Genomic DNA, 26952 nt, shown 5'->3' with positions numbered 1-26952 from the left:
AACTTTGGGCAAAAAATTTGGTTAAAAAACTGTTTTTTACTCCCTCAAAAATGGGTTTTTTACCTCATTAATTATTCAGAATTAATTATTCAGAATTTTCAGAAATTTATAGCAAAAAATTTATTTTGATGCTTATTTATTAACTTTTGATGCATGGCTTCGAAAAATAAGCATCAAATTTACTAAAATTAGGTATTAGATTTCATGTCCTGTGTTATTCTCATTTCTGATCCATAAAATAATAAAAATAATAACAGTTTAACTATGCTTGAGAGAGTTTTCTTCTAATTTTTATGAAATTTTAAAAATAAAGAATCAAAAAATACCATTGAATTATAAAAATCAAAATTAACCTGTTTTAAAATATTTGAACTTAATTGATTAAACAAATGCAAAGTAGTATTTAGCTCAGCCACATCCATTGAAATTAATTACTGACCCAATAAATAAAATTAATTTAATTCCCATATCATCTTTTGTTCGAAGAAAACTGGCACTATCTTTCAAAATTACGCAAAAACAAGTTTTTTTTACCCAAAAATAGCGGTTTTTTATTTAGTTTTTTCCCCCATTTAAAAAAAAAATCGGTTTTTTTTATCTCTACATTTGATCAATTTCTCGTGGTAATCTTCCCTTTTAATAGCAAATTCTGTGGTCAATTTGGAGATGAGATTTTTTCTTAACGAAAATGTTGAGAGAACTCATCATTTTTTACATTATATATTTTTAAATAACTTTAAGAGTAACTAAACTTCAAATTAAAATTCTATTAAAGTAAACTTTGTCTGAAATTAAACAAGCGCAGTATTGTTAATGTTTTAATTTTATATAAAGTTTAGTTTGCTTTGAAAGCTTCTTTTTAATCGCTCGTAACTTGGAAATTATTATATTGATGCCTCGGTATTTTTACTAAGAAAAATAATCTCCAAATGAGTCAAAGAATCTACTATTTAAAGAACATCTGGTGATTTTGCTCCCCTATGATTGTTCCGCCGTCACTTGATACTTTCGTGAATGCCCTCCACCTCTTTTATTTGTTCTTTGCTACTTCTCTATAGTATTTGGGACACTAACTCGCGAAAATACAATTAATTCGATTATGTACGTACTAATCATACAATAATCGTTCAATATTTTATATAACACTTTCGACATATTAATCGCTCACACGATGTACATTTTATTTTATATTACGATGAGAGAGAGAGAGAGAGAGAAAGAGAAAGAGAGAGAGAATACGGAAAAAAATTGCGATTTGCTTGGCATTGGAAAATTGCGCGACGTTTACAAATTTGTTATCTATGTTGTTAACGAGTAGTATACGAGTACGGATTTTATGACATTTTTATCTCTTCATACACACACACACAATACAAGTGAAAAGATATAAGTTCAAATTAAAGATAGATATACTCGGATAATGTCGTATTATCTCTTGGAATACCTTCGCGAAAGGTATTTATATATTTTTCAGCAATTATTTTTTTATTATTAATATTTTAATATTATTATAAAAACAAGACTAGTCGAACATCAAGGATCAATCGCAAAATTTGACATCAAAAGATTTTCTTGAATTTTTCCAAAATAGAAAAATATTTTCACTTTTTTTCTGGTTTTTCGAGAACGTGATGATCTGATAGCCAGAATTTTAAAACTGTTCATCGCTGTGACGTTTTATCTTTGATTTTCCGTTGTTTTCATTCATCAGCCATGACGCGGACGAGCAGGTCGTTGTTAAAATTTGCGAAAGCTTTCCATTTCTCATGTCGCGATATGCGTACATACAGAGTGTGCCACCATATGTGATCTTTATTTTAACCATGGAGTATCGATGCATCGGCAATTTTTTTAAGTAATGAACGAATTTAAATTTTTTTTTGTGGAATTAACAAATTTTACACACACATTTTCAGAATTTCGATATAAATCTGACTCTTTCTCAAAGAATTCTACAAGTATCAAACAAAACTTAATTGATATACTATATATTATTTCCCATAAAAAATATATTATTTGAAGTTAATAATCGAGGAGGCAATATTTTTGTAACTTCCTGTACATAAATTAATAAAATTAATAGCTGGGCGTAATAAAATATATAGACTAAACTATGGGAATTGAAAAAAACTACTCCGATCTGTTTTTTCCATTTTTTTCGTAAAAACAATTTTTCAAATAAAAATATTTTATTGTTATTTACATCATATATATTTATATATAAAGTTAGATCTGTTTTTTTTTTGTATTTGTAACAATATTTTATTTAGCAATATTTGATATTCGTGCGACAGGCTTTTTAAATTTTAGATATACTATTTTGCAAAATTTATTAATTTTTTTTCTGTTTTTTATTTATTATTTCTCAATTACATACGGAACGTCACGTAAATGTTACACACGTGCGGCATAAATTCTTGTACCTCTCGTAAATACTCTAGTGCATCTTTCATCAAGTATCTTTAATTTAAAATGATCCGACGAGTCGGATTTTCCCTCGGTTTCTTCTTGCAAATATCGGAAATGTGATAGAACGTAAGGAATCACCCTCTCCCACAATAAGCACGAGGACCGTACTCGTGATTTCCGTATTCGGGGCGAGTACCGTTTAATAATCTCGAACCGAATGCCCATATTGCCTTTGTCCGTTCGACGCTTATCGTCGTCCTAATGCCGGCGATCATCATCTCGACGTCCTCCAGATCGTCGAAGCAATTCGGCACGATCTTGGGCTTAACATTAATATCGCTAGCCAGTAATATCATGCAATCGCGGTTCTCCAATTTCAACAACGTCGGGATTATGATACAGCCATAACTAGCGATGTATTTCCTCTGCGTTTCTGACAACACTATAGTATTCAGATTCATCAGCGTTTAATAAGATTTCCTTGAAATGCATCGTCGACAAACAGTAGCTTGATGTCCGGTAGCCCATTACGTTTTCCCGGATGCTTAGTATCAAGCCGAGAGCTTTAAAAACGTCCGGTATCGTTAATAATTTCGATCGCTTTATTATATACAGATAGGCGGAATGAAAATTATATAAATAAAAAATAAATAAATAAATCAATAATTTCAAGAGCGTTAATGTAATTAGTTTTATGATTAAAGTCACATTTTTTCCGCACGAAGAAATTTATCTAAACTTTGACAAAAATTGAGAGGAAATTGTAGATTCGTTAAGATGTGCGATAGAATTTTTGTTTTTATTAGGTAATTTTATACGGTTAAAAGTTTATTAATTATTCATATTTTATCGCTCGTATAGTGTACTGCAAAAAACATAAACAATGAAAATTACATATATTTTCATGTAGATTTGAACAAATATTATAAATATAAAAATGTGCGAAAGAATATCAAAATTTTAAAAAATACGATTGAAAGAAGTTGACTTTTAGCTACGAGTCGAAAGAGTCGTCTTTATATTGGCCAAAGACGGTACGTTTAAGGGATTGTCTGGTACTTCCGGAACATCCTGTATAAGTGCTTTTTATAGCACACTTTTCAGCTTCATCCGTTTTATATGGATACTTTTAGCCCTTCGCATATATCTGCGACATACAAACAGCTTTTAGGAAGGTAGCGCGTCGCGCGTGGCTCTTATCGCTCTCGCAGCGTGAAGTTTTTTTTTAAATGGGATGTAAATCTCGCGTTCTACATGGCATACATAACATGCAAAAACGGATGAAATGACAACATGCGAACGGAACACATTTTCTTTCAATTACGCTCTTAACATTTTTACAGGAACTTTTTCCGTCGAATATAATATATTTTTTGTTAGGAAATTTTTATTTAAAAAAACCATTGATTTTTTTTTAAATTGATTATATATGACAATAAATGATAAAACGTGTCAAATATGTATTTTAATATTGATCATTAGTAGAGAAATATTAAGAATATATTTAATGTTTATTAATAATATATGTTGCGTGCCATATTTAATACTATATAAAAATCTTATAATAAAAAATTTATCGATTATTATATTATTATATTATTTATCGAACTTAATGTCGAAAAAATATCTTCAACGAAAAATGATGCATGTATAAAAATATCTTGGTTTTATCCCATTAAAAAAATAAGATGATTAAAACTTAATATTGACAGAAAAGTGCATTCTCAGTAAAAGATATTAATAAAAAATTGTTTAATTATAATTAATTCCAAAATTCCGATTATTAAGAGAGAAGCAGTGAGAGTCAAAAATGAAGAACTTGAGACAAAGGATAAATGTATCTCGACATTTTCGCTGAGGAAAGAAATGACCTCAAATTGGTCAAAGAATCTGTGAGATGAAAAGTGCCTCGCTACGGTCCGGGATACCGTGTATAAAGGAGAGTTATTAACTCTTAGGGAGAGGAGAGTGGAAAGAGAGAGGAAGGGAGAGAGTAGCTGTATTCGCTTTGCTGTACGCATTTCGCTAGCGTAGAGAATTTAATAAGCCGCCTGCTTCCTGCTTCTATTGCATCCATCACGACGGAATGCATTCGATCCTCGAAACAGCACTTTCTGGTAAGCCGTGGCGCATAAACGATCTACTGCAATATTATCCGCTCATAAAGGAGGGATTATAAAACGACAACAAAACTGACGTTTTGCGAGCGTATAATAAATTTTATATATAAGATATATTTATATATATATATATATGTATCAAATTTATTATTTATTATTTATTTATTTATTTTGGATGGATAAAAAAATACGAACGTATCTCTTTATTTTTCGTATATTTCACGTAAAAAAAGTTTTGATCCATTTAAAAAATACGAGGTCAAAAAAGGTCGATTTTTGTCCGATTTGACGTGGAACCCATATGTATATAACAATATATATATATAATTATTTTTCTATTTATTAATTATTTAAATAGAATAGATATTTTTAAAAACTGTTACCATATGTGTATTCGTTTTTAGTAATAGGAATTTTTATCTCGATTATATATTAAAGGAGATCAATTTGTGCATACATGCATACATTCAAACAGATTGTTAAAAAAAAAATTGATTGTTACAAAAACGGTGCTTTTTTTCAACCTAATAACTTCTACCTATTTTACACGTTCTTTTACATGGCTTTCATAAAATTTATGTTTGCATTCATATTCATTTTATCCTAATGGTTCCATTTCAAAGGGTTGAAAGGGTTTCGTTTCCAGCAAATGCGTTTATCCTCCGAAACACAGGGCGCTTTCCTATATTAATTGCCTGTTAAAAAATGACTGCTGTGCAAGAGAAATGTTTCTTTAATGCGTATCTGGCCGTGTTATACTACGAAGTCCGCGAAATTTTTTAATTTGTCGCGATATTTTATATCATCGAATTCACATAGCGGTCAAGAAATATAAAATAATATAACATTTAAAAAAGATCTCGCATACATACACATGGAAGTAATACAGCAAGCGTAATTATTGTGCACATTATATAGAAGATGAACTTCATTGCTTTATTTTGTACAACAAATATATTAATGATCGATCGACAAAGCACTCTTTTCCTACCTTTTCGCTCTCTTGTTCGTCTTGTTTCTAACAAACATTTATTCTCCGGCACAACGCGTTATTCGCGTTATACTAATTATTTCGACATTGTTTGCAATCGGAGAATACCACATTGTGCAATGTGTGTTAATTAGTCGTAGCAGGGTTTGATCGGGTCCGATCAAACAGACCCTGTTGTTTGCGATTGAAACGCAATAACGCACCCGCGAAACCGTGTTTCAAAACCCGATACTCTTTTTGCGTAAGACCCGGTATCAATTTCCGGTTGTTGACGTAAATAAATTTATCTATCATGGTGACCTCGAAATTGTACGATATCGTATAAAATGTTTCGAGACATATATGAAAATAATTTTAAAAATGGTTGATTCAATATTTTATTAAGTCTAGAATTTTACGGACTCTACGTGACGTCTTGTTTATGAACGACTCCACTCATTCTGAATATAGTATATGAAAAATGTACCGAGTAAAACGAAAAGAAACTGTAAAAATTTCGTTAATAAAATAAAATAATTTGATATCTCTTGCGTATCAAAAATCGCACTCGCGATTCGCATCTAAAGTGTAAATTTAAAAAGACATGTGTTAAACTATTCGTTCAACGTTCCTTGTACATTCGTATCGTCTTATGTTACGGTTTATCGATTTATCGCGAGGACAATTCCGCGCGCGTCCTTTCAATATATATTGATTATATGGTTAAGAGTAATTAGCGTTAATTGAACGGAGAGAGAGAGAGAGAGAGAGAGAGAGAGAGAGAGAGAGGAGCGAGGGGTCATCCCAGTTATCGAGTCTGAACGAACGATCGTTTAACGGCCAATTAAATCTCTCACCAGGTTCTGCCAACGGGATCACTGTTGTTTGCTGTTGTCTCGCATTTACCAACTATTCCACAACCCTGTCCAGGACCAGCGGTCAAATTGGGCGAAGTCGGGTGAGTGTGACTAAAAAGTTAAAAGGATAAACGAACTAATCGCATGTGTGAGAGAACATTTATAGTAATATATTCTTTACCTTCTTTATCTTAATAATTTTCTTCTTTTTCTCGAGAAAAAAAATATATCTTTTTTATTTTTTTTTTTATTTTGCCTTATTTTTTTTTTTTATTATACTTTTTGGAGAATTTAAGATTAAAATGAAAATTTTATAATCAAAGAAAATAACTTTATGATCCAACTAGATATTACGAATGATAAAATCATATTACGTCATGAAGGGTGATATATTCGTATTTTCTTTCAGAAAGTTGCGGTAAAATATTTGACGCGTGGAATGAAGTTTCCATTTGAAAACTTGTCCACCTATTTTGAACTAAAACATTTTGAAAAAGCACATTTTCCTTTATTGTCGTGTCGAATATATACACTCTGGGTTCTACTCGCGCTAATCGCGTCTAGTCACCGAGTCTTTTGAAACTGTCAAGGAAGAAAATCCTCCGAACGTATTTTCATCAAAAGCGCTCGTTTCCGATGAAATCCCCGCGTTTTCTTCACCTCGCTTCAGAATGTAGCCGAGTTTCATCCGGCATACAAAAGCATCTTCTTCTCTTATCTCTGTACTTTCTCGTTCTCTATTCTATCGGATGCCTCCTTTTGTCGTTGCTCGCGCGCTCAAGTCCCCGACTCCACCCTACCGGCCCTCTCTTGTTCCTCTTTTGCTTCCTTTATCGTCGCGATATAAATCGATTCGATTTTACGATTGGAATATATAAGGACGTGTGATGTGAATTTCGCGAGCCTGTGACGATTCGCGCCAAGCGGTCGCGAAAGGCTTCAATCCCCAATATACTCCATGCACCTGTTGAGCTCATTAACAAAACGAATTTACGTCTATTCGTCAACCGTATTTTTCCGCTGTAAATCTTTACCGGATAGACGTATTGCGAGAAATGGAAATTGTGACGAACGACGAGGATTTCCTCTCGATGTATTCGAGGGAAAGATTGTCAGTCGGGGATTACGTGGCGTGAAAAATCGAAAAATAATCTAATATGTGTCTGTGAGAAAGAATAGACGAATAAATAGGAATAAATAAACCGGTGAAGAAGCGATGATTTAGTTGAAGCGGAAAAATATCTCGTTACAGACCTGATGGTCTTCGCTTTTTGGGATCTGACTAATTCGCGATGCGTTAAAACTTCATATGAGAGCGCTTGTTTCGAGCAAAATATCGCGTTGTACCACGCGAGACCGCGTGAATCCGTTGAAATATGCAACGCGCATCGACGCGTGAGACGAGTATTCGCGTTTTGATCAACCGGAAATTAGAATTTTAATTTCCGTGACGCGCGTCGTCGATATATATACCCGTCGTGTCACAAATCGATCGTGCTTCTCTTAAACTATGGATTTTTCGAAAGAGAGGGGGAACTGTAGAAAGAGATATCAGTATACGTGTGTGCGAGAGAGAGAGAGAGAGAGAGAAAGTTATACATATTTATTAAATAATAACTTAATAATAATCATAAACTTTTTTAATGTAAAATATCTCAAGATATAATAATTATATTTTGTTAACCTTATAATATTATAGCAAAATATTATTGACATTTTGTGTATGATATTAAGTAGAAAATTCGCCGAGGAAAAATCGATTTCGAAAATTGACGCCATTATATATGATTAAAATATTGCCTCGATGATCCCGCGACGCCCCATGTCATTTATTCATCGCGTCGGGTCAAATTATGAGCGCGGGATGAAAGCTCATTTTAAGGGCGCGATCGATGTGACCCGGGTGGAGCGTAAGAACCGATGTCGAAATCGAGTCCGACGTTTCCATTGACTCGTGCAAATCAATGACTGAATTATTCATCGACGACTGGGTGCCGTTGCCCTCCTTAAAACGTCATTCGTGCCCCTGTTTTATCTTTCGTTTGATGGCACGGCAGATCGATAAGCTGATATAAACTTGCCCATCGATTGGTTTATGTGATACACGAAATATGATATTCATCGCTGTGACGTGTCGTTTAATATGTGTAAAGAATTCACGAGGCGCAAAAAATTCGATATCTTTGGTATAGATTAATTTTATAGTTTTCATCAAAACTAATGTTTGTAAAATTCACGTGGCTCGATGGAATAACCGAACAAAATAAAATGACATCAATTTGAAAAAAAAAAAAGGCTAAAAAACAATTCAAACGCGACTGTCGAGTATTGCTGGGTTATTAAACGCTGAAAACGAGCTCTTGCTCGAATATTAAACTAGATAATAAATACGTAACAAACTGTCATTTTGCGAGAGGGGACCGATAAACATCTCAACGTATTGTACACTAGAGATATCATGGAAGAAAACAAAGTGATAACGTTAGAGATTGAGAAACGACGGAAATCCCTATTTATAGCGACCATTCTGACACACGGATATCCCTCGCAAGAGTCTCGCGAAGTGTCATAAAACACGCGGTTGATCTCCGCGATGGATGCAAAATCGATAGTTGTCTATCCTGTTGCATTGTATGGCAAAAACAGACAGTTCCTTCACGAGATCAATGCGAATCTTTACGTTACGTTAGTTCAGGGGCGTCTCCCAATGGGAAAGAAAATGGAGGATGAATTATTTTGTGGTACACTAAAAGAGAGGGAAATTAAAAAATCAGAATTAATAAATTAAAAAATCAAAACTTGAAGTTTAAAAATTAAAAGGTTTGGAATTAATAATATTTTCAATTTTCGATTTACTTCTCTAATTATTTTTGTTCAAGAGAGTGTACTAAAGGCGTGTTTTTATTTTGTATGTGTATAGGATAAAAAAAACAATTATACATAATTACATAGATATAATTAGATGCCAAATGGAAAATCTCGAATGATTTGGTAAATTAAATTGTCGTATTTTTCGATACATTCTCTCTTGCTTGCTGTCCTCTTTCGCGTTCTTTCACGACGTAAAAGCAATGCTAAATTGGACATGCTCGATAACTCGGCATAATTAAAATGCAGCTTAAGCCGATTTCCGTTGCAGCATCCAATATATACTCTTATCGGTTTTTTCTTTCTCCTACTTTGTTTGAAAAGAAAATGGACTGAGTCGAAAACGATTCTCGCTAAAGACGAGCAAATGTAACGTGACAGTCATTACGTTTAAATTCACACTCGATTACACACAAATGTGCGTTAAAGATAGGACGATTAAGAGATTGCGCGATGCATTTTCGTATCTTGTCGACCCTCGAATCTCCTTTTCTAGGCATTAAACGTGAAAAAAAAACATTAAGCAGGTTACAGCGATTTTACAATGACATTACTGTCGTATCGATCATTTAATGATCACAGACCGATCTTCAATTTTTCCTCGGCGAAAGTCTAATTGAATGCTATTATAGCTCTACCATTCAGTCACTTGAGTCACTTTTTTTTTTTTTTGACAAGTCACTAGAAAATTACTATCGTCCAAAATGGGTCACTATAGTCACTTTTCTTGAGCTGACATAAAATTTGTAAAACATAAGAATTCTATTCACATTTTTGTTGTCTTGTCTGATAACAATTGTTATTCGCTCGCATTTAATAAAATACACTATTTATTTTATGATAATATTTTAGTATTTTTCATTAATTTATTATATGTTAGTTTTTTTGTGCTTAAATAGCCTTAATTATTCTAAAAATTGGATACATAATGTTATTTACTATTTTAATACCTAAAGATTACTTTTTGTCATTTTTTTTTTTTTTAATCAAAAAGCAGTCTTTATTTCACTTTTTTTGGTCCCATGATTGGATGGCAGCGCTGCTATTATATAACGAGATCATAAAAACATGATTTTAAAAACGGTCTAGTTTTCAGTTAATTACGAAACAAAAGCATAATGTTAGTTGGCACACACAGGTTGTTTTCACAAATAATTGGATTCTCTCTCTCAAAGAACAGATTCTTTGAAATAATTCATTCCTTAACGAAAAGGTCGAGGATGTTATACTTACACGATATCCCCTCCGGATGGACTGTAAATTGGGATTACAAAGATCAAGCCTCGGGTATTGTGTGTTATATGGGTATTGTAACTCCCGCGAATATCTCGGGATGTTAATCCCGAAATCCGTGAGACATTATTATCTCTCTCGTGATTTAACAATAGCTTAGCATATACATACGTGAATTATACCATAAATATATGTTTGTCTTTATAAGTTGTTCCAATTATTTAATAAATTTGTTTAAATATCGGAAATTAAAAAAAATTAAACTCACGTAAAAGTTTCAAAGAGATCGCATATAAATTTATAATGAAATATCTTTTAACGTGTTGCTTGCACAGAGTATTTTAAAAGTTTGAAAAGACTTCGGAGAAGATTTTTAACGGACCGATATTTGATTGCGAAGTCGACAACGAGTAACGACGCAAAGTATCTGAATATTATCAGCTGCGTGCAGCCCCGATTGCCTCTCATCCCCCTTTTCCGTCCCCGAACAGCCACAGATTCCTGGCTATTTCGCGATAGCATCGATTTCCCATTTCTTTCGCTTCGCTTCTGGAAAAAGGAATCCCGTTATTACATAATCATCATAATGTCGTTTGCATCAATATAAACGTGATCAATATTTATCGTTGCTACAGGTACATCGGGTATTTCAGATTTTTTGCACATTTTCTTTGCATATTTTTATCCACAAGAATTAAATCTGTGGATTTTCTCTTTCGGAGTAAATAATCTCTCTCTCTCTCTTACAATCAAATTTTTTTCAAAAATATTTTTTCTAATTAATATTATATTTTTAATGTTTAATTAAATTTATTTAATTAATCTATTGAGAAAAATTAAATCAATTTTATAATGAGTTGTAATAATAATAATATCAATAAACGAATTAATAATATCCTTACGCAGCTATTACGGTCGGATTGAAATTTTATTAAAATAAAATAATTACAAATACCGCGAGACCGATAAATATCGTTATGATTGACGAGATGTTCCATTACCATAGCTATTTATCGGTTTCAATATTTCGTTCCGAAAGAAAAGCAAATATATGGAAGCTGCATTTGAGAAGAACGCGAGGTATATTACGCGCATATTTTTCATTTCTATCGGCTTTTTTGCGTACTTCTTTTTTTTTTTTTAAAGCCGATTTTACAAAGGTGCTCTGGCGCTTCGAACACAGCTGGCTTCGGACGCGAACGGTCTCTAATTACTTCGCTCTCTTTCCGACGATATTCTGTTTATTCCAGAAGGTCTGTCTACCGCATAAAAGCGTTCGCGAGCGACAACAAAAAGGGACGATGCAAATATACAAATACGCGAATGGTAAAGAACGGATATTTCTCGCTCGCGGTATTGAAAAATTGAGTGCTCTGGCGCAAAGCTTGGGAAGGTGGGTCATTCTTTTGTTCCCTCCTCTCCCTTCAACGAGGATTTGGGGTCTATACATTTTCTATATATTTTTGATAGTTCTATTCTTCGGGTCGAAAAGTCGCGTGGAAAATATTGACCGCACTCGCGCGGAAATATAATCTTGCATAAAATATACGATAGTATATCGTTCGAATAAATCTGATGTACGAAAATCTTTTATCGTCTCTTGTTCAAGTTTCGTTAGAATAGAATTTACGTTGTATTATATAATTGACTTATAATGAAAAAAAAAAAAACTTTATATATATTTTTAGAATATTATCTCTTAAGAATTTAGAGAGACACTTGACGCAAGAGAAAAATCAAAAAATGTATAATAGTTTTTATACTATTTGCATTTTATATACAAAGCTCGTATCTCGCCCGTTTCTCTTTTGATGACGCAATTTAAATTCAATTTCCTCTTTTCGATCGGAAAAAATGGAAACTGATGTTGCGGCGACAAAGTACTCTCGCTTGGTTTGAGCCGAATATATTAAATACACGGCAAAATTTACCCGTAGTGTATCGCTTTATGCAACGCTACACAATGTTTGTACACCCCTGTTTCTCTTCCGCGTTTCCTCGGCATTATGGAGATGTAAGATACACGCGTACGCACTACGGTTACGTATTTTATCGCTCGCTTCTCGCCGAATGTAAGTTACATGGCGATACCAGACAAAAGCAAAAGCAAAAAGACCAAAAGCTTTCCGAAGAATACCGTATTTCTATGTATGATGCGCGACAGTAAGAGGAATTTACGATCGTAAAATGTAAAATCATCGCATCCCACGGGCATTCTAGACGAAATACAAATCAACTCGTCGAAAACAAGCATATCTTCGCGAAGTTATTTGATTATATCCGCTAGAGAAAACAACTCGAAGATTGAATTTGCGCGAAAGAAGATCTTACAAGATTTGGGGTAATGGAGGAAAAATGTTATATGAGAAAATGTTATTTGACGACACTATTTAAGATATTATTTAATTTTATCTTTACATTATTCTTTCATTTCTTTTCATTATTTGTAATTGTTAAACAAAATTATCGGATAAAAATGTGATATAAAAGTCATTGATAACGATAATAATAAATATTTGATGAGCGCATTGTCATGATTTCACATGAGATAAAATATCTGACGTTCCGTAAATATTTATTCACCAAACTGCGCATCTTGCAAGCATGGAAAAGTTATTGTAGTTTCAGAGTTATAGCTTGTGTGCGAGAGTCTCCAGGTCGATACAGGGGGATTAAATCTAACCCCTTTCTCAGCTGCTTTGGCTTCGGAGCATTCTCGACCCAAGTATCGAGAGCCCGTTGGCCATTTCCGCCTCTCGTCGTCGCAATCCATGCACGTTTCTAATATCCTGAAGCGTCGAAAAGCGATAAGAGATTATTTTTTCATAAATATTTCTTCAATATCACATGCTTCTTGTTTCTCTTATCGTGATCTTTAGCAAGAGTACAGAAAATCCCGTAATTGACTTGAAATTGAAGAATTTTTCCCCGCCACCTTTGTTTTTTACTCTTGTTACTCAACGCTCGCTTTTAATCAGTTGCGAAGAGAACTTTGTAAACATAAAGCTTGGATATAGTGTGTCGTGAAATCGCTTGTAAATAGACGGTGTTATTTTTTGCGAAATATCGATTTTTATCGGGACAAGAATAACAAGATATCGATAGCTTTTAAAATACAAACCAAAGAAAATGAAGGCAAGTTTAGCGAATTTTGTGAATTAAATCTCGCAGCCAAAAATAATAAACGGAATATCATTTGCAGAATTTGAACAAAATGCTGTGAGATAATAATTAATTTGATTTTTTTCTATCTTAATCTTCACACATACAATTTCATATGCACACTAATAATATATTGTTTTTTTTTAAGTTATGTTTTATCCGTAGTTTTTTAAAATTATATTTTAGTTGTAAATTATCTATGATTCAAGAAACACAATTTGTCGATTATGCAAATTAAAATTAATTAAATTTCATTTAATTTAAGGACACCATTGTCGTAATATTCTAACATCTGTCGAGAAATTATGCTTACTCCGAATAGGACGAAACGGACGATGAAATGCAATATATGATACATATATATATATATATATATATACTTTTATGTACAGAATAATGAGACAAATCAATTTATTATTATTATTATTATTATTATTATTATCATCACGTTATTGTTAGAACTCTTGGAAAGGCTATTTCTTGCGCGAGATATTTTTCGAGGCGCCAATCGCATCGTCTATTGTCGCCGCTCTATGGCTCCTAAATGTTCTCTCAAGCGATTGATCTTTGGAAGGAGAATTGGTCACAAAGAATACACAGCGAAGTCTCACGGCCGTTTTGCATTAGGACAATGCATCCTGCGCGACAGCTTTCGACCTTTCCCCTTTCCAAAAACACTTCAGTGCTTCCGCAACTTCGCTGTACTCTACAGACTGCCGACCTCCGTTGCCCAAAGGCAACCTCTTTCCTCCTCGTAGAATCGAAGAATCGCCCGAAAGGACATTATTTTGCGACGATCGATAACATCCAGAACCGCCGTAACCGAATCCCCCGAAGAAGAAAACTTGCGGTTGTGCTTCCGCAGGAGTGTGGAGGGACTTCGCGAGGAATCTATTTTCGGAGGAGACAACTGGAATCGCTGCGAGTTTGGAAAATCGCGAAAATCGAGAACTACAGCCGGGGGAAAATAGATATCTCCGTCTCTTTTTCTAGACGATATATTATAAATTTTAAAAATACCAGAAAGAATTTAAAAAATTATAAAAATTCTATAGAGGTGTTCTATCGAGAAAAGCGAAGAATAATTTACTAAATTTTTGAGATAGATACTCTCGATAATTGTTACTATTTTCGCTGAAAACTGACTCTCAGTTCGCGGAGAAGCAACGCCAAGTTCTCCGCCAAATTTTGAGACACCCAGTATATACAACAAATATTCTGCGCTTCGACGCGTGACGGAATTAGATTCGACATTTGTTTAACTTTTGATTCGATGCGGTTTAGATCGCGAGTTTGGACGGCTCTCAATTAGCAGGAAGCTCACGCGCGACGTGACGTACGCACCAATGTTGCGTTTGCGTTTCCCTATTCCTGGTTTCCGGGAGGTACGCTTCCTCGTTTTCCGACACACAGTTGGCGCTATTAAAAGATCACCGAACCAGAGAATACAATTTCAACGCGTAATCCGAGTGCCGCCAGCGAGTTATTGTTGTTTGAGATGAGCTTACAAACCTGCACTCTTTGCACTCTCCCTTGTTGTAATAAAATAAAAATATAAATATAAAGTGAAATAAAAAATAAAATTTTACAAATATGAAATAAATTAATAAATCAAATTTAGTTTTATAACAAATATAAAACTAAATTTTATTTAAGATTATTATTTAAGATACTTTTGTTATCAAAAAAATTTGATAAAAAACCTTGTCTTTCGCGCTTTTTTAATTTTCTCGGTGTTAAATATCTTTATTAATATTCACCGTATGCGAAATGCGTTGGCAGGGCTAGCGTTGCTCGCTGTCAGTTTTCACATTTTTTTTTCCGCCGGCGCATCATTAATATTGTAATGCTGCTACTCAGCTGGTCAGCGCTTTTCAAAAGCGACGCAATAAGGAAATTTTGTTGCAAGATAAAAAGCGAAAAAAAAAAAGAAATAACGGCCACCGTCGCGCTAAGTAAGCTTGACCGCCTCTCCCGACATGCGGTTTTAGAGTTTTCGCCAGCTGAATTGCAACCACCTCGATCGACTTTCGATAGCGATAGCGGAGAACAAAGCGGAATCTCGATAAACTACGGCAATTCGGGTTCACTTAACAGAGTTTCATCTATGTGATAATGAACGTTAGAAATGAAATGAAGCGAAGGTATATATTTAATCGAGGATGAAATAGCATCAAGAAGTTAACATTTTGCATACTATGTAAATTTTCTTTCTTTCTTTCTTTCTTTTTTTTTTCAACGAAAATCGAATACTCAACGCGTGAAATATTGAAAAGGGCACGTCAAAAATGCAAACTAGGGTATTCGGTGATGCGTGGTAAAAATATTCTCGATGGAATTTGAGATAAACATTGTAAACAACAATAACGGTTCCGGCACACAAACATGGGCATTACAAACTCCCATGTTATATATCGTTATTACTATCACATAACAATAATAATTGTTATTATTTTCCAATTTGCCTGTCGGGTTAACTCGGTGGTTTCCCAATCTGCAGGATGAACGGGGAGTGCCATTATTATTATTATTATTACAATTAAAATTATATGTATGTGGTATATCATTATTACATGCCACACAATTTTGAAACGATGAATATCAATTGCTTCGGATGATAAAATCATGAATCCTAGTAGATATAGAATCAAATTTTACGAATACCACATAATCGCGAAAATTTTTGTCAGAAATTTCGACCCGGTTTCTTGCGCTCCTTTTTCCTTTTTATTTTCTTTTCACATCCGCCTAGGGTATTGTGATTTCGACCTATTATCGTTGTTATCCTTGGTCGCGTAGTTTCGGATGAAAGAAGGTGCTACGCGTTTTCTACTTTTTTCCAAACCCAAGCCCATGTATAATAAATATCTTTCGTCCGCGTCTGTTTCGCACGCGGCGTCCGCTATTGTTCCGCAGTTTTCGCGATTAAAGTTTAAATTGCTCGCGAGCGGAGCGGCCCGGCCGCGATGGACGAGCTTGATGGAAATGGACCGTTTGTGATTATACACGCGAAAGGTTGAATTTCAAATATTTGATGGGCATCGTAACTTTTGGCTAAACTCGCCGCGCGGCTACAAAACGAAGATCGCTATGTTTCCCCCCTCTCTCCCTTTCCCCCTCACCCTGTACGCTGTTGCGTGTTGCAAATTACTATTCAACAAAATTGGAACTCCATCATGGAAATATACTGCGGCGCTGTAATAATAATTCTACCCGATATTTCTGGAAAAACAGATTCGTATACCTTTGATTACGAACAAGAATTTAATATAAAAAAATAATGTTACACTCTATTATTATAAAAAGTAATGAAATCTTGACTGCAAAATATTTGGCATATTTTATTAGTTATTTTTTTATATGATTCTTAATTAATTTTTTTAAATAGTTATATATACGGTCACATATTTACAACTACTTATTTGTCGATACATTTTTTTATAGAGCCTTCTCACGAATTTCTTTCATCAAAATAATAATATTATATTCTTACAAATATCTACTTCACTTTTTTTTTTTTCTTTTTAAATAAATCGCGATATGAATCGATACATCTCGGGATTCAATATCTTTTTCCGCGATTCCGATTTCGTTGAACAACGCGCGTTGCACAATACAGGGTAGAATAATTCGAACGATTTAGGACGAATCGATAACTTTCCTAGAAACTTAACTGAGGACCACCCTCTACCCCCCAAGGATCGATTCGTTCTCGTTAGCGCGCCAGTCAAGCAACGACGTCGATTATAATGGGGTATCGGTTTAAAAGTACCGGACGTCACTAAGGCACGTCGAACTTTCATTAAACTTACGCGTCGACGGGCAAACGCGGCGTACAATTACGTAAAGCCGTCGCTTGAAAAAAAGAAAATGTGTAATCCGGTGCTCTCTTTTTCTCTCTCTCGACTTTCAATATTCTTGTGAAGCAGTAGATTATAAGAGTCATTCTAAACATCAATCTAGCCGTAATTTTGATTTTTATTAAAATATCGTTATTCAAATAATATCGGAAATGAGGAGATTTATTATGGCAGGCAAATTTTCACATTTTTTTGATAAAATCCATGCCAGTGGTAACAACCGGTATTTTCCGTAAAAAACTGGCGGAACTGGTCGCTTTTATTAAAATAAATAAAAAATCTTTTTATCTTCGTTTTCGTCAATTAAGAGAGTATTTTCCAATTTAAGCTTTATCCAAAATATAAAATCCGTAACAGATTAGATATCGACGTAGCAAATAAATTAGTTTTTTGTTAGAAAATGTTGAATGGTAAACGCGAACCAGATATTATATCATATTAATAAAAATGTTTTAATAAAAATGTTTAATTCTGTTACTATTACATTTTTCTTAATAAATTAAAAATTAATATAAAAAATTTAGTAACATTTATATCTCCCCCAAAAATTGTGTTTTTTTTAAATAGCTTTTGCCAGTTTATTTCATTGGATAAAGTTCGGGACAATAAAAACTGGAATTTACCATGGTCTTTTCCACTCACTCGATTTTTCCGGCCAACCCTGATTTATACGAAATATTACATGCCATTTTTTCCGTGGATATTTAAAAAAGTCACAATTCTTTTCGTTCTTGAAAAACGATGTTTAAACGGATAAAAATTTACGCTTAACATCTGAGCCGTGATATTCTCTGTAAATGATTCAAAAAAAAAAAAAAAAAAAAAAATTATAATCTATTATGCGTCTTTAATGATTGTTTAACCGAACCGTCAATTTGTACAGGGTGTTCTACTTCGACATTTGACGCGTTTTGGAGTCGCTTTTTTTCAAAGTTAAAATTTATTTCGCGCCATCCAGATGGATACAGAGTGATTTTCGATGCATAGACCGCTTGTATCGGTCTATTAGCATATGATTGAGCGGCGAGATACGCGTTTTCCGGAATATATCGTTCAAAAGAGAAATAATAATTTTCGAGTGCTAGACGCGTCGTACACATCGATCCCATTGAAGATCTCTTTCTATTTCTATTTATCTCTCTCTCTCTTTGCGCCTCATGGCGTTTCGCGGATATCAATTTTACGACGACAACTCGACATGCTAGACAAATGCTGGGCTTAAGGTACCGTGCGTGGAAACAATATCGACAGCGCACATCCGGAAGAATCGAACAAGATTCATGGGAACCGGAAAAGCGATCGGGGAGAAGAAAGGTGGAGAGAAAAGGCTGCGATAAAACGCGCGTATATTTTACGTCCAGATAGAGACATCTTTCCGAAGATGCGATCCTCTGACGAGAGCGCAGCGAATTTCGGAAACTGTCTTTCGAAATCTCCTCGCTTCGCTGCCATTCGATTCGTACGCTCGAAATCTCCGATTCCAAAAAATGACCGGAATTTAATCTTTCACGATCTTTTCACAAAATGGATCAGCAAGAATTGTCGACAATAGACGAATTTTTCGTAAAGTTATTCTAATTCCAATCCTAATTAAATACCAGAATATCTTAAGATTGAAATTTTTGTATATAAAGATATAATAAAGATATGAAAAAAAAATTCTGTATAAAGTCTACGAGAAAGATCAAATATTAATCTGTCTGTATGGATTAAGTTCTTAAATTTCTTAAGATCTTTTTAAGATCATAAGAGGACTTGCGAGAACAAACTTAAATTTTATGATTAAATAAATCACGATTTTTGAAATTGAAATTGTATATATATTTGAAAAAAATCTATTTTATTAAAAGGGATTAAGAAAGATTTGATTGTGATTTATAGATACAATGAGGTAGTAAATTATTCACGGAGCACCTGATGAGAGGCGATTTTTAACACGGCGGGTGACATGTTGTTCCTGTCGAGCCGCAGCGGCCGGAAAGGGCCCATCGCTTGCCTGGTGGGCCTTCTCCTCCTTTTCGCCCTTTATCAGCTGGGCATTATTTGCGGCTCCACCAGGTACATGCCCGCGGCTGTGATGGTTGGCAAGGAGGTGAGTGTTTCAGCCAAACTGTAATCTATCATTCGACATAAAAATCACGTCTCTTTCTTAATAATAAATATCTTGACTAGATATAAAAAAAGATATCTTTTTATTAAATAAAATTAAATTTTATTAAATATATGTAAGTAAAAATTTATAAAGAAATGTTAAATATATAATTAAAAATATTTAATTAAAACTGTGCTGCATACTTTTGTCAGAAACTATTCTCTCTCTGTTAAAACGAGAAATTTTAATTACCCACTTTGCAAAAGGGAGAGAATTCTCTATTCTCGCTCCCTCTCGACGCGATAATAACAATAATAATTAATCGAAATAATAATAACGATAATATAATATGAGCGCGATATATTATCACGGCGCTCGAGTCTCATGGTGGAGCCTATACATTATTAATCGGCAATTAATGGCTGTCAAAGTATTAATTGCGCCGAGCTTGTTGAGAGCTCTGTTTCGCGCGTATATCGAATTTTAATCACTCGAGCGAGTTTACTGATAATGAACGATGCGTGGTGCAACAATCAAGTTTATTAGACAAAACTGATTCAAATTCGAATACGCTCTGTGAAAAATATTTTTAAAAAGTAGCTTTCTTTTACGCCTGCATATTCATTAGATTAATCACGAGAAATCGTCGATCAAGAAAACTTCTTTTTCAAAATTCAATAAACATTTTCACGATTTTTCTAAGAATTATTTAACAAGAAACGTGATAATGATTTTTTATTCTGTCAAAATATCATTAAAAAATTCTCGATACTCTCGTGCTTTGACACGCTATTAGATGAAAGATTACTAAACACACGCGAGTTACATTAAAATGTTACGTAAAATGAAACATATGTGTAATATATGTATCAAAGAGATGAAAGATTAATCGCGCATCTTGCCGCGCTTTCGGCGTGTAATTGAGAAGAAGGAGAAATATGTCTACGCGAATTTAACTGTCGGGCGACGTATTAACGAACGGACTGAAGCTTCATCTTGGGCTTAATCAATGCCAAACTGCCGGACGTAGATGAAGGGATATCCGACGTTCTTGAAGAAATAGTTCGACCAAGTTATCCCACCGACAAAGTCGATATACACTGACGAGTTTAACTTTCGAGCCAACTACTCCGCGTCTTCTCGATCTACTTCCGCCGTCGACTCAGAGAGAGATGCTTTTATTAATTTTCTTGTAGACTTACTTTAATTGCGTTAAGGTAGTTACGGTAAAATACCGGGACGAACGACGAGTTAGAGTTTACATCCCACTTACTTATGGACGTAACTCGGTAAAAAATAAAACAAAAGAAACATTGTACCTTTATTTCTATATCTTACAATTAGACGTAAAAGTTTTGTACAAAATATAAATAAAATAGTATTTTTTTAAATTTTATTTCTATTTACAAACGATCGAGAATAAAAGATTTATCGTAAATAAATGTAACAAAGAGAAAAACCTTCTTGTAATCTTTCGTTCAATTTTTCAAAGCAGAATTTGCTTCAGCAGAATATTTTAACAATATCTAAGGTAGTTGTAAAAGTATTTGATATTGTTGTAAATTAATAATAATTTAACGTAATTTATGATACAACATGAATTTTCGATAAACTATTTTTCAAGTTTATTGAGTTTTTACCAAATAAATAATAGTAATATGTCGTAAATTTTGACATAGTATTTTACTAATTTTTATACACTGTATATTTTACTGTTATATTTTTATCGAACAGAAATACGTGATCGGGCCGTTTGATCGCAAAACGTACACATACGATCGTTACATGCCGCTCATTTTCATCGGCGGTGTACCACGATCAGGTACGACCTTGATGCGTGCCATGCTGGACGCCCATCCCGACGTGAGGTGAGTGTTGCTGCAATTATTACTTGGACGATGATGTTTTAGAACAATATAAAAAAATAGACCATTTATAAAAAAAAAATACGAACTTTATTCAAGGTGCGGACAAGAGACCAGAGTCATACCGCGGATTCTCCAGATGAAGATGCACTGGTCTAAATCCGAAAAAGAGAATGTACGGCTTACCGAGGCGGGAATCTCGAAAGAAGTAAGCATGTGTATGTGTGTGTGTGTGTGTGTGTGTGTGTGTGTGTGTTCTGAAAATACGAGAAATAATGACGGCAAGTCACAAAAAAAAAAAAAAAGAAAAAGAGAGACAAAGAGTATATATTTCAATACTGGGACAGATTTGAATAATGTATCGTTTGACGAAAAAAGAACTTGCGGGAAAAAAAGTTTCCAATGTTCCTCGTATTTATCGAGAGCACGATACTACTTCTCTAGTACTCTCGAAAAACGTGGAACGGGTAACTGGAAACTTTTCACCGTAAGTAGTGCGGGATACTTGCGTTTTATTTAAATTTGCCCAGATGTTTAAATGTTCTCTCTCTCTCTATACCCGCCAAAACTAAATAAAAGTGTACGATTTATGTATATAGTTTGAATAATTGTATTTTACTATGGCGCAAAATTGTAAACTTTGCTCTCTACGGAATTTTAAGCTGATCGTGTTAATCTAAAAGCTAACATGGGACCGGCGGTAACTTCTCGAAACTCGTTCCCCTCTCAAAAATAAGCAATATTAAAATACCTAAGTATATTATATTTAAAACTTTCATTGAAGTATATACATTTTTTATATGCGTAAAATGGAGAGGAAAACTGATCGTGTTAATCTAAAAGCTAACATGGGACCGGCGGTAACTTCTCGAAACTCGTTCCCCTCTCAAAAATAAGCAATATTAAAATACCTAAGTATATTATATTTAAAACTTTCATTGAAGTATACATTTTTTATATGCGTAAAATGGAGAGGAAAGAGTAGGTGCGCCGAGTCTTCTGCTGGTAGTATTTCGGGATATCAAGACTTGCTTTTTTTCAGGTGATAGACAGCGCGATAGCGGCGTTCTGCTTGGAGATAATAGCGCGACACGCCGAGCCGGCGCCGAGGTTGTGCAACAAGGACCCACTTACCCTAAAGATGGGCTCGTATATTCTCGAGCTCTTCCCAAACGCCAAATTTATATTCATGGTACGCGACGGACGCGCCACGGTGCATTCCATCATATCCAGGAAGGTGAGAAAACACTGCGTTACATGCTTTATATGTTAGTTTTTAAGATTTATATCAAGTTACCGCGAAAGTTTTGTCTTTTCTCTACTTCGAATTTTGTTTCAAACGTAGTTATTGTCTTTTTTTTTTAAGAATTAAGGAACTTAGTATTTTTAATAGCTTTTTTTTTCATTCAGCATCTTTTTTGTAAACATATTTTTAGATATAAGTACATATAGACGCGCGATATATAGAGCGATGCAATTCAATACGACGATTCTACAAGTAGCATTTTCTCTCTTTTTGCAGGTCACGATAACGGGGTTCGATTTATCGTCCTACCGGCAGTCTCTCATCAGATGGAATCACGCAATTTCCGTAATGTATGGCCAGTGCAAGGAGCTGGGGCCGGAAAGATGCTTGATGGTCCCTTACGAACAGCTGGTGCTGCATCCACGTCAATGGATGAAGAAAATATTAAATTATTTAGACGTACCGTGGAACGAATCCGTCATGCATCACGAGGAATTTATCAACAAACCCGGCGGAGTGCCTCTGAGCAAGTAAGAAAAATAAAGAAAGAGAGAAAAGAAGAAGAGGAAGAGAGATGCATCCTCTAAACTTACGAACAATATTTACAATGTATCCTACCATTAATGGATACATGTATATGCATGTTAAAGTAATGTCACATATGATGATAGAATTACATATTAATTAATGTTAAAATATGTGATAGTATAATTCTTTCCTTTGCATTATTAATGCCAAAATTAGGAACGAAATAATCGTTCGTATCATTAATGTTGAAGTAATATCGTAACGCGATAAAATGATGCATCATTAACATACATATTAAAATAATATAATAAAGTTAATAAAAGCGATAAAATGAGCGTTTCACGTAGATAACATTAACATCATGTTCAACAGGGTCGAGAGATCGTCGGATCAAATTATAAAGCCCGTGAATCTGGCGGCGCTTACCAAATGGGTCGGTAACATTCCCGAGGACGTAGTGAGAGAGATGGCTGACATCGCGCCGATGCTCTCCGTGCTCGGCTACGATCCTTATGCGAATCCGCCCGTCTACGGCGCGCCGGATAGTTTAGTTAGCGACAACACCAGACGGTACGTGCCCATTTGTTATAGTATACGGTTGTTACAGTTATCGCGTACAGAGTTGCTATCACGAGCAGTATTCAAACCATGTGCAGCCAACCAAAAGCGAACCGAAATGGGACACAATTAATTTGGCATACTAATATAACATTGATGTATATTGTTGTATAGTTATAATTCTAAATTAATTTGAATTTTAAACAAAGAATTGTAATTATTTATAGAGTAATTTAAGAAAATCTCACATTATATAGCATCCGTACGGTTTATACTCGGAAATAGTTTTCGTCGATTATTATTTATATAAATAATTTTTTAATATCTATAATACCAAATAATTTTAAAATAATTGTTGAAGTACTAAAATTTCTTTGTAAAAGCAACAGGAATCTTTAACGATATGTTATAAAGCTAAATATACATGTGATTTCTAGTGAAAATAAAAAGGTTGTTCAATTAGACAGAGAAACAGAACCTAAACGCAATTATAAATGTTTTAGGCTAGTAAATATTCGATTACTATATATGTATATATTATTTTATATAGGTTGTTTAATATTTGAGTTATTTATTTAATTTCCTTTTTTTAGGGTGTTGGCTGGCGAAAAACTGTGGGAGGAGAAGGCGCGGGCATACCATCTATCCCACAGACCGACTGAGACGAGCAATGAGGAAGCTGCTTCCAGCACGGCTCCGGTCGCGTGACCCCACGCGATACTTTTAGATGCGCGCAACACGTAACCAACTACTATCCTAACTCTAATCCGACTTAGGATTTCCGCGCGTGCGGACTTCTCCCCTTGTATTTTCAAAGTAAACTCGATAGTCGCATACGACGCGACTTGTTGTCCCGTCAAGGATTAATCGTCGTGTTTTCTTAATCTCCTTCGTTGCCACATCGACGACATGCATGGACAACGAATTCATCGGCATTCACTCATCGCGATGTTTATTTATTCGCATCAGGTTCGCGTGTTTCGTGAAATCAGGAGATTTGTAATACTAGATCGTGACTAGAAAACACAAAGTGTCTTTCCAAGAATGAATACCCGAAATATTGCGGGAAATATTTTAATAGTTTATCAAGTGTCACATTGTTGCGTAAAAAGGTAATTTCTGACAGTTTTTTTTTAAATCTTTTAATGTTTTCAAATCAGATATGACTTTCTTTCATCTTAATATAAGTATGTTAACAGTTCTTATATTTCTGGAATGCATATAACTAATGCCAACATAATCTTTAAACATGATGAGATATAATAATAATATATGTTGAATAGTAGAATTATTATTATATCAATTTGAAGAATTAAGCATAGTTTGTAAGGTTCATTTTAGATATGATTTATGTAAAATGTGTTGTATTTAAATATCTAGACTGGACCTCGCAAATTATTACCTTACCGCATTTTTATACTAAATTTTTTTATTTCTACTTAATAATGTATACTATATATAATTATAAGTAAATTTATTAGTAACAAATTACAATTAAAGAGTAAAAGAGATCTGATAAAAATTTTTCATTGATTAAGTTGAATGACAAGTTCCTTTTTGTCACTAGACATCGTCTAGCATTACAAGTATTGTAGTGCGTTATGATACAAATCCCGAGTTGACGGAATACTATCGCTCTGATCTATCATCATAGTCGTTGATTATTACGAGAATAACAAGCTTGATATTCGTCGCGCTTAGGGATCAAACTTTGATTATGCATTGTGAAGAATAAGATCCGTTACTATTTCTGTAACAAATACGAAAAATGATCTTATGCTAATTGTCGCGTTATAGAGATGAATATAGCGATCATTGTCGCATGTATGGAAAACCGAACACTGCGTGATCGGTTTCCATCTTTTCTTATTAAATGACATCGACCAATAACGGCCAGTGATTTTAAACAAAAGCGTTGATAAGATATTTAACGACGATAGATCAATCTTAAATGCACAAAGAGATCGAAAGTAGAAAATTCTCTTTCATCTCTCACGAACAAAATCTTATCATCGGTTGATCACACAGTTTAGGAGGATAATAACCCAGCACAAATGTTTTTATTCAACGATAAAGGCAATCGTCCGATACATAGAACAAAATTATACAAAAATGAGTTAACTTTATCACGAGTAGTAGTTTTAAGGTTTGTACAATGCGTGATGTTTTGCTAATTCAGCAATGTGTAAGTATAGCTTGTTTCTTTTTTTCTTAATTTTTCGGATAAACTATGATTTTTGCATAACATTCGTCCAATTATATATTATATATATATATATTAATTATATATTAACCATGTACAAAGTCGAGAAGTTTGCACACTAGGGTTTTTATTCTCTGCATCTCCACTATAGCATTTCAACGCCACTTTATTGTAACCAATCTGAATCGAATTTTTCATCTTCGCCATATTTTTTAAGTAATGTAGTTTATCTTCTTCACAGCCAATCTATATTAAAATATTATGAATATATATTTCTGATATATACATTATCAGAAATTAATATTCGGTTGGTAACACAAAACTTCATCATATTTGCCACATGAAAAGTCGAAATTACATCAATTTTAAAAATATTTTTATTAGTGAGAAACATTTTAATTAGAAATATTCCTTAAACTTCTTCCTTTTAAAAATTTAGATCGATCATCTTTAATTTTTGCTTAAAATTAATAAAAATGGAAAAAAGTGTGACGCAGTTATTATGAACCAACCTGATATTTATATAAATGTAAATAATATTTATGAAGTTTTTCTTGACCATGATTTGGCTGCGACACATTCTCATTGTTCATGGATTTTTATGACATATGTTATAATTTTAGGAAAAGAACAAAATGCACTGTTAGAATGGAATCTGCGACAGACAAGCAAAGGCATGTCAAAATCTTGACTATTTGTCGAATTATGCAATTAAATTATTTTAATATTATACAACTCTGTTACATCCAATCCATGTTCCTTATCTCACTTCCAATCGGCGCGACGGATAAAAATAGATTGCAGCTTTATCTCGGTATCGCGCAAATTTGTATAATTTGTGCGAATCGTAAAATTGGTAAAATATTTTAGTTTCCTCATTAATTCTAACTAATTATGTATTATGGGAAATTTAAATTTAATTTTTAAAATGTTGCTTTTATTGAATCTGGTATGTGAAAAATGGAAATCTTAGAACATTAT

The 26952-nt window shown here is 33.8% G+C and overlaps 1 protein-coding gene across 3 annotated transcripts in view; it reads left to right on the top strand.

Annotated features, from left to right (window-relative positions):
• Window positions 1-26701, top strand: part of LOC115242870 (protein-tyrosine sulfotransferase) — an 87358-nt gene extending 60657 nt beyond the window's left edge. For 2 of the 3 annotated variants that reach the window (XM_029819447.1, XM_029819448.1), the window contains 8 exons: window positions 6360-6457; window positions 19361-19571; window positions 21306-21439; window positions 21536-21644; window positions 22479-22673; window positions 22959-23212; window positions 23583-23780; window positions 24362-26701. In XM_029819447.1, coding sequence (XP_029675307.1) covers window positions 19428-19571; window positions 21306-21439; window positions 21536-21644; window positions 22479-22673; window positions 22959-23212; window positions 23583-23780; window positions 24362-24476 — 1149 coding nt within the window. In that variant the 5' untranslated portion in view covers window positions 6360-6457; window positions 19361-19427 and the 3' untranslated portion in view covers window positions 24477-26701. The remainder of the gene's footprint in view (window positions 1-6359; window positions 6458-19360; window positions 19572-21305; window positions 21440-21535; window positions 21645-22478; window positions 22674-22958; window positions 23213-23582; window positions 23781-24361) is intronic. The other variant, XM_029819449.1, reaches the window with a different exon arrangement.
• The last annotated feature ends 251 nt before the right edge of the window (window positions 26702-26952 follow it).

Source organism: Formica exsecta, unplaced genomic scaffold, assembly GCF_003651465.1.
Source record: "Formica exsecta isolate Colony F162 unplaced genomic scaffold, ASM365146v1 scaffold659, whole genome shotgun sequence".
NCBI classification, from domain to species: Eukaryota; Metazoa; Arthropoda; class Insecta; order Hymenoptera; family Formicidae; genus Formica; species Formica exsecta.
This window is presented reverse-complemented; position numbering and strand designations above follow the sequence as displayed.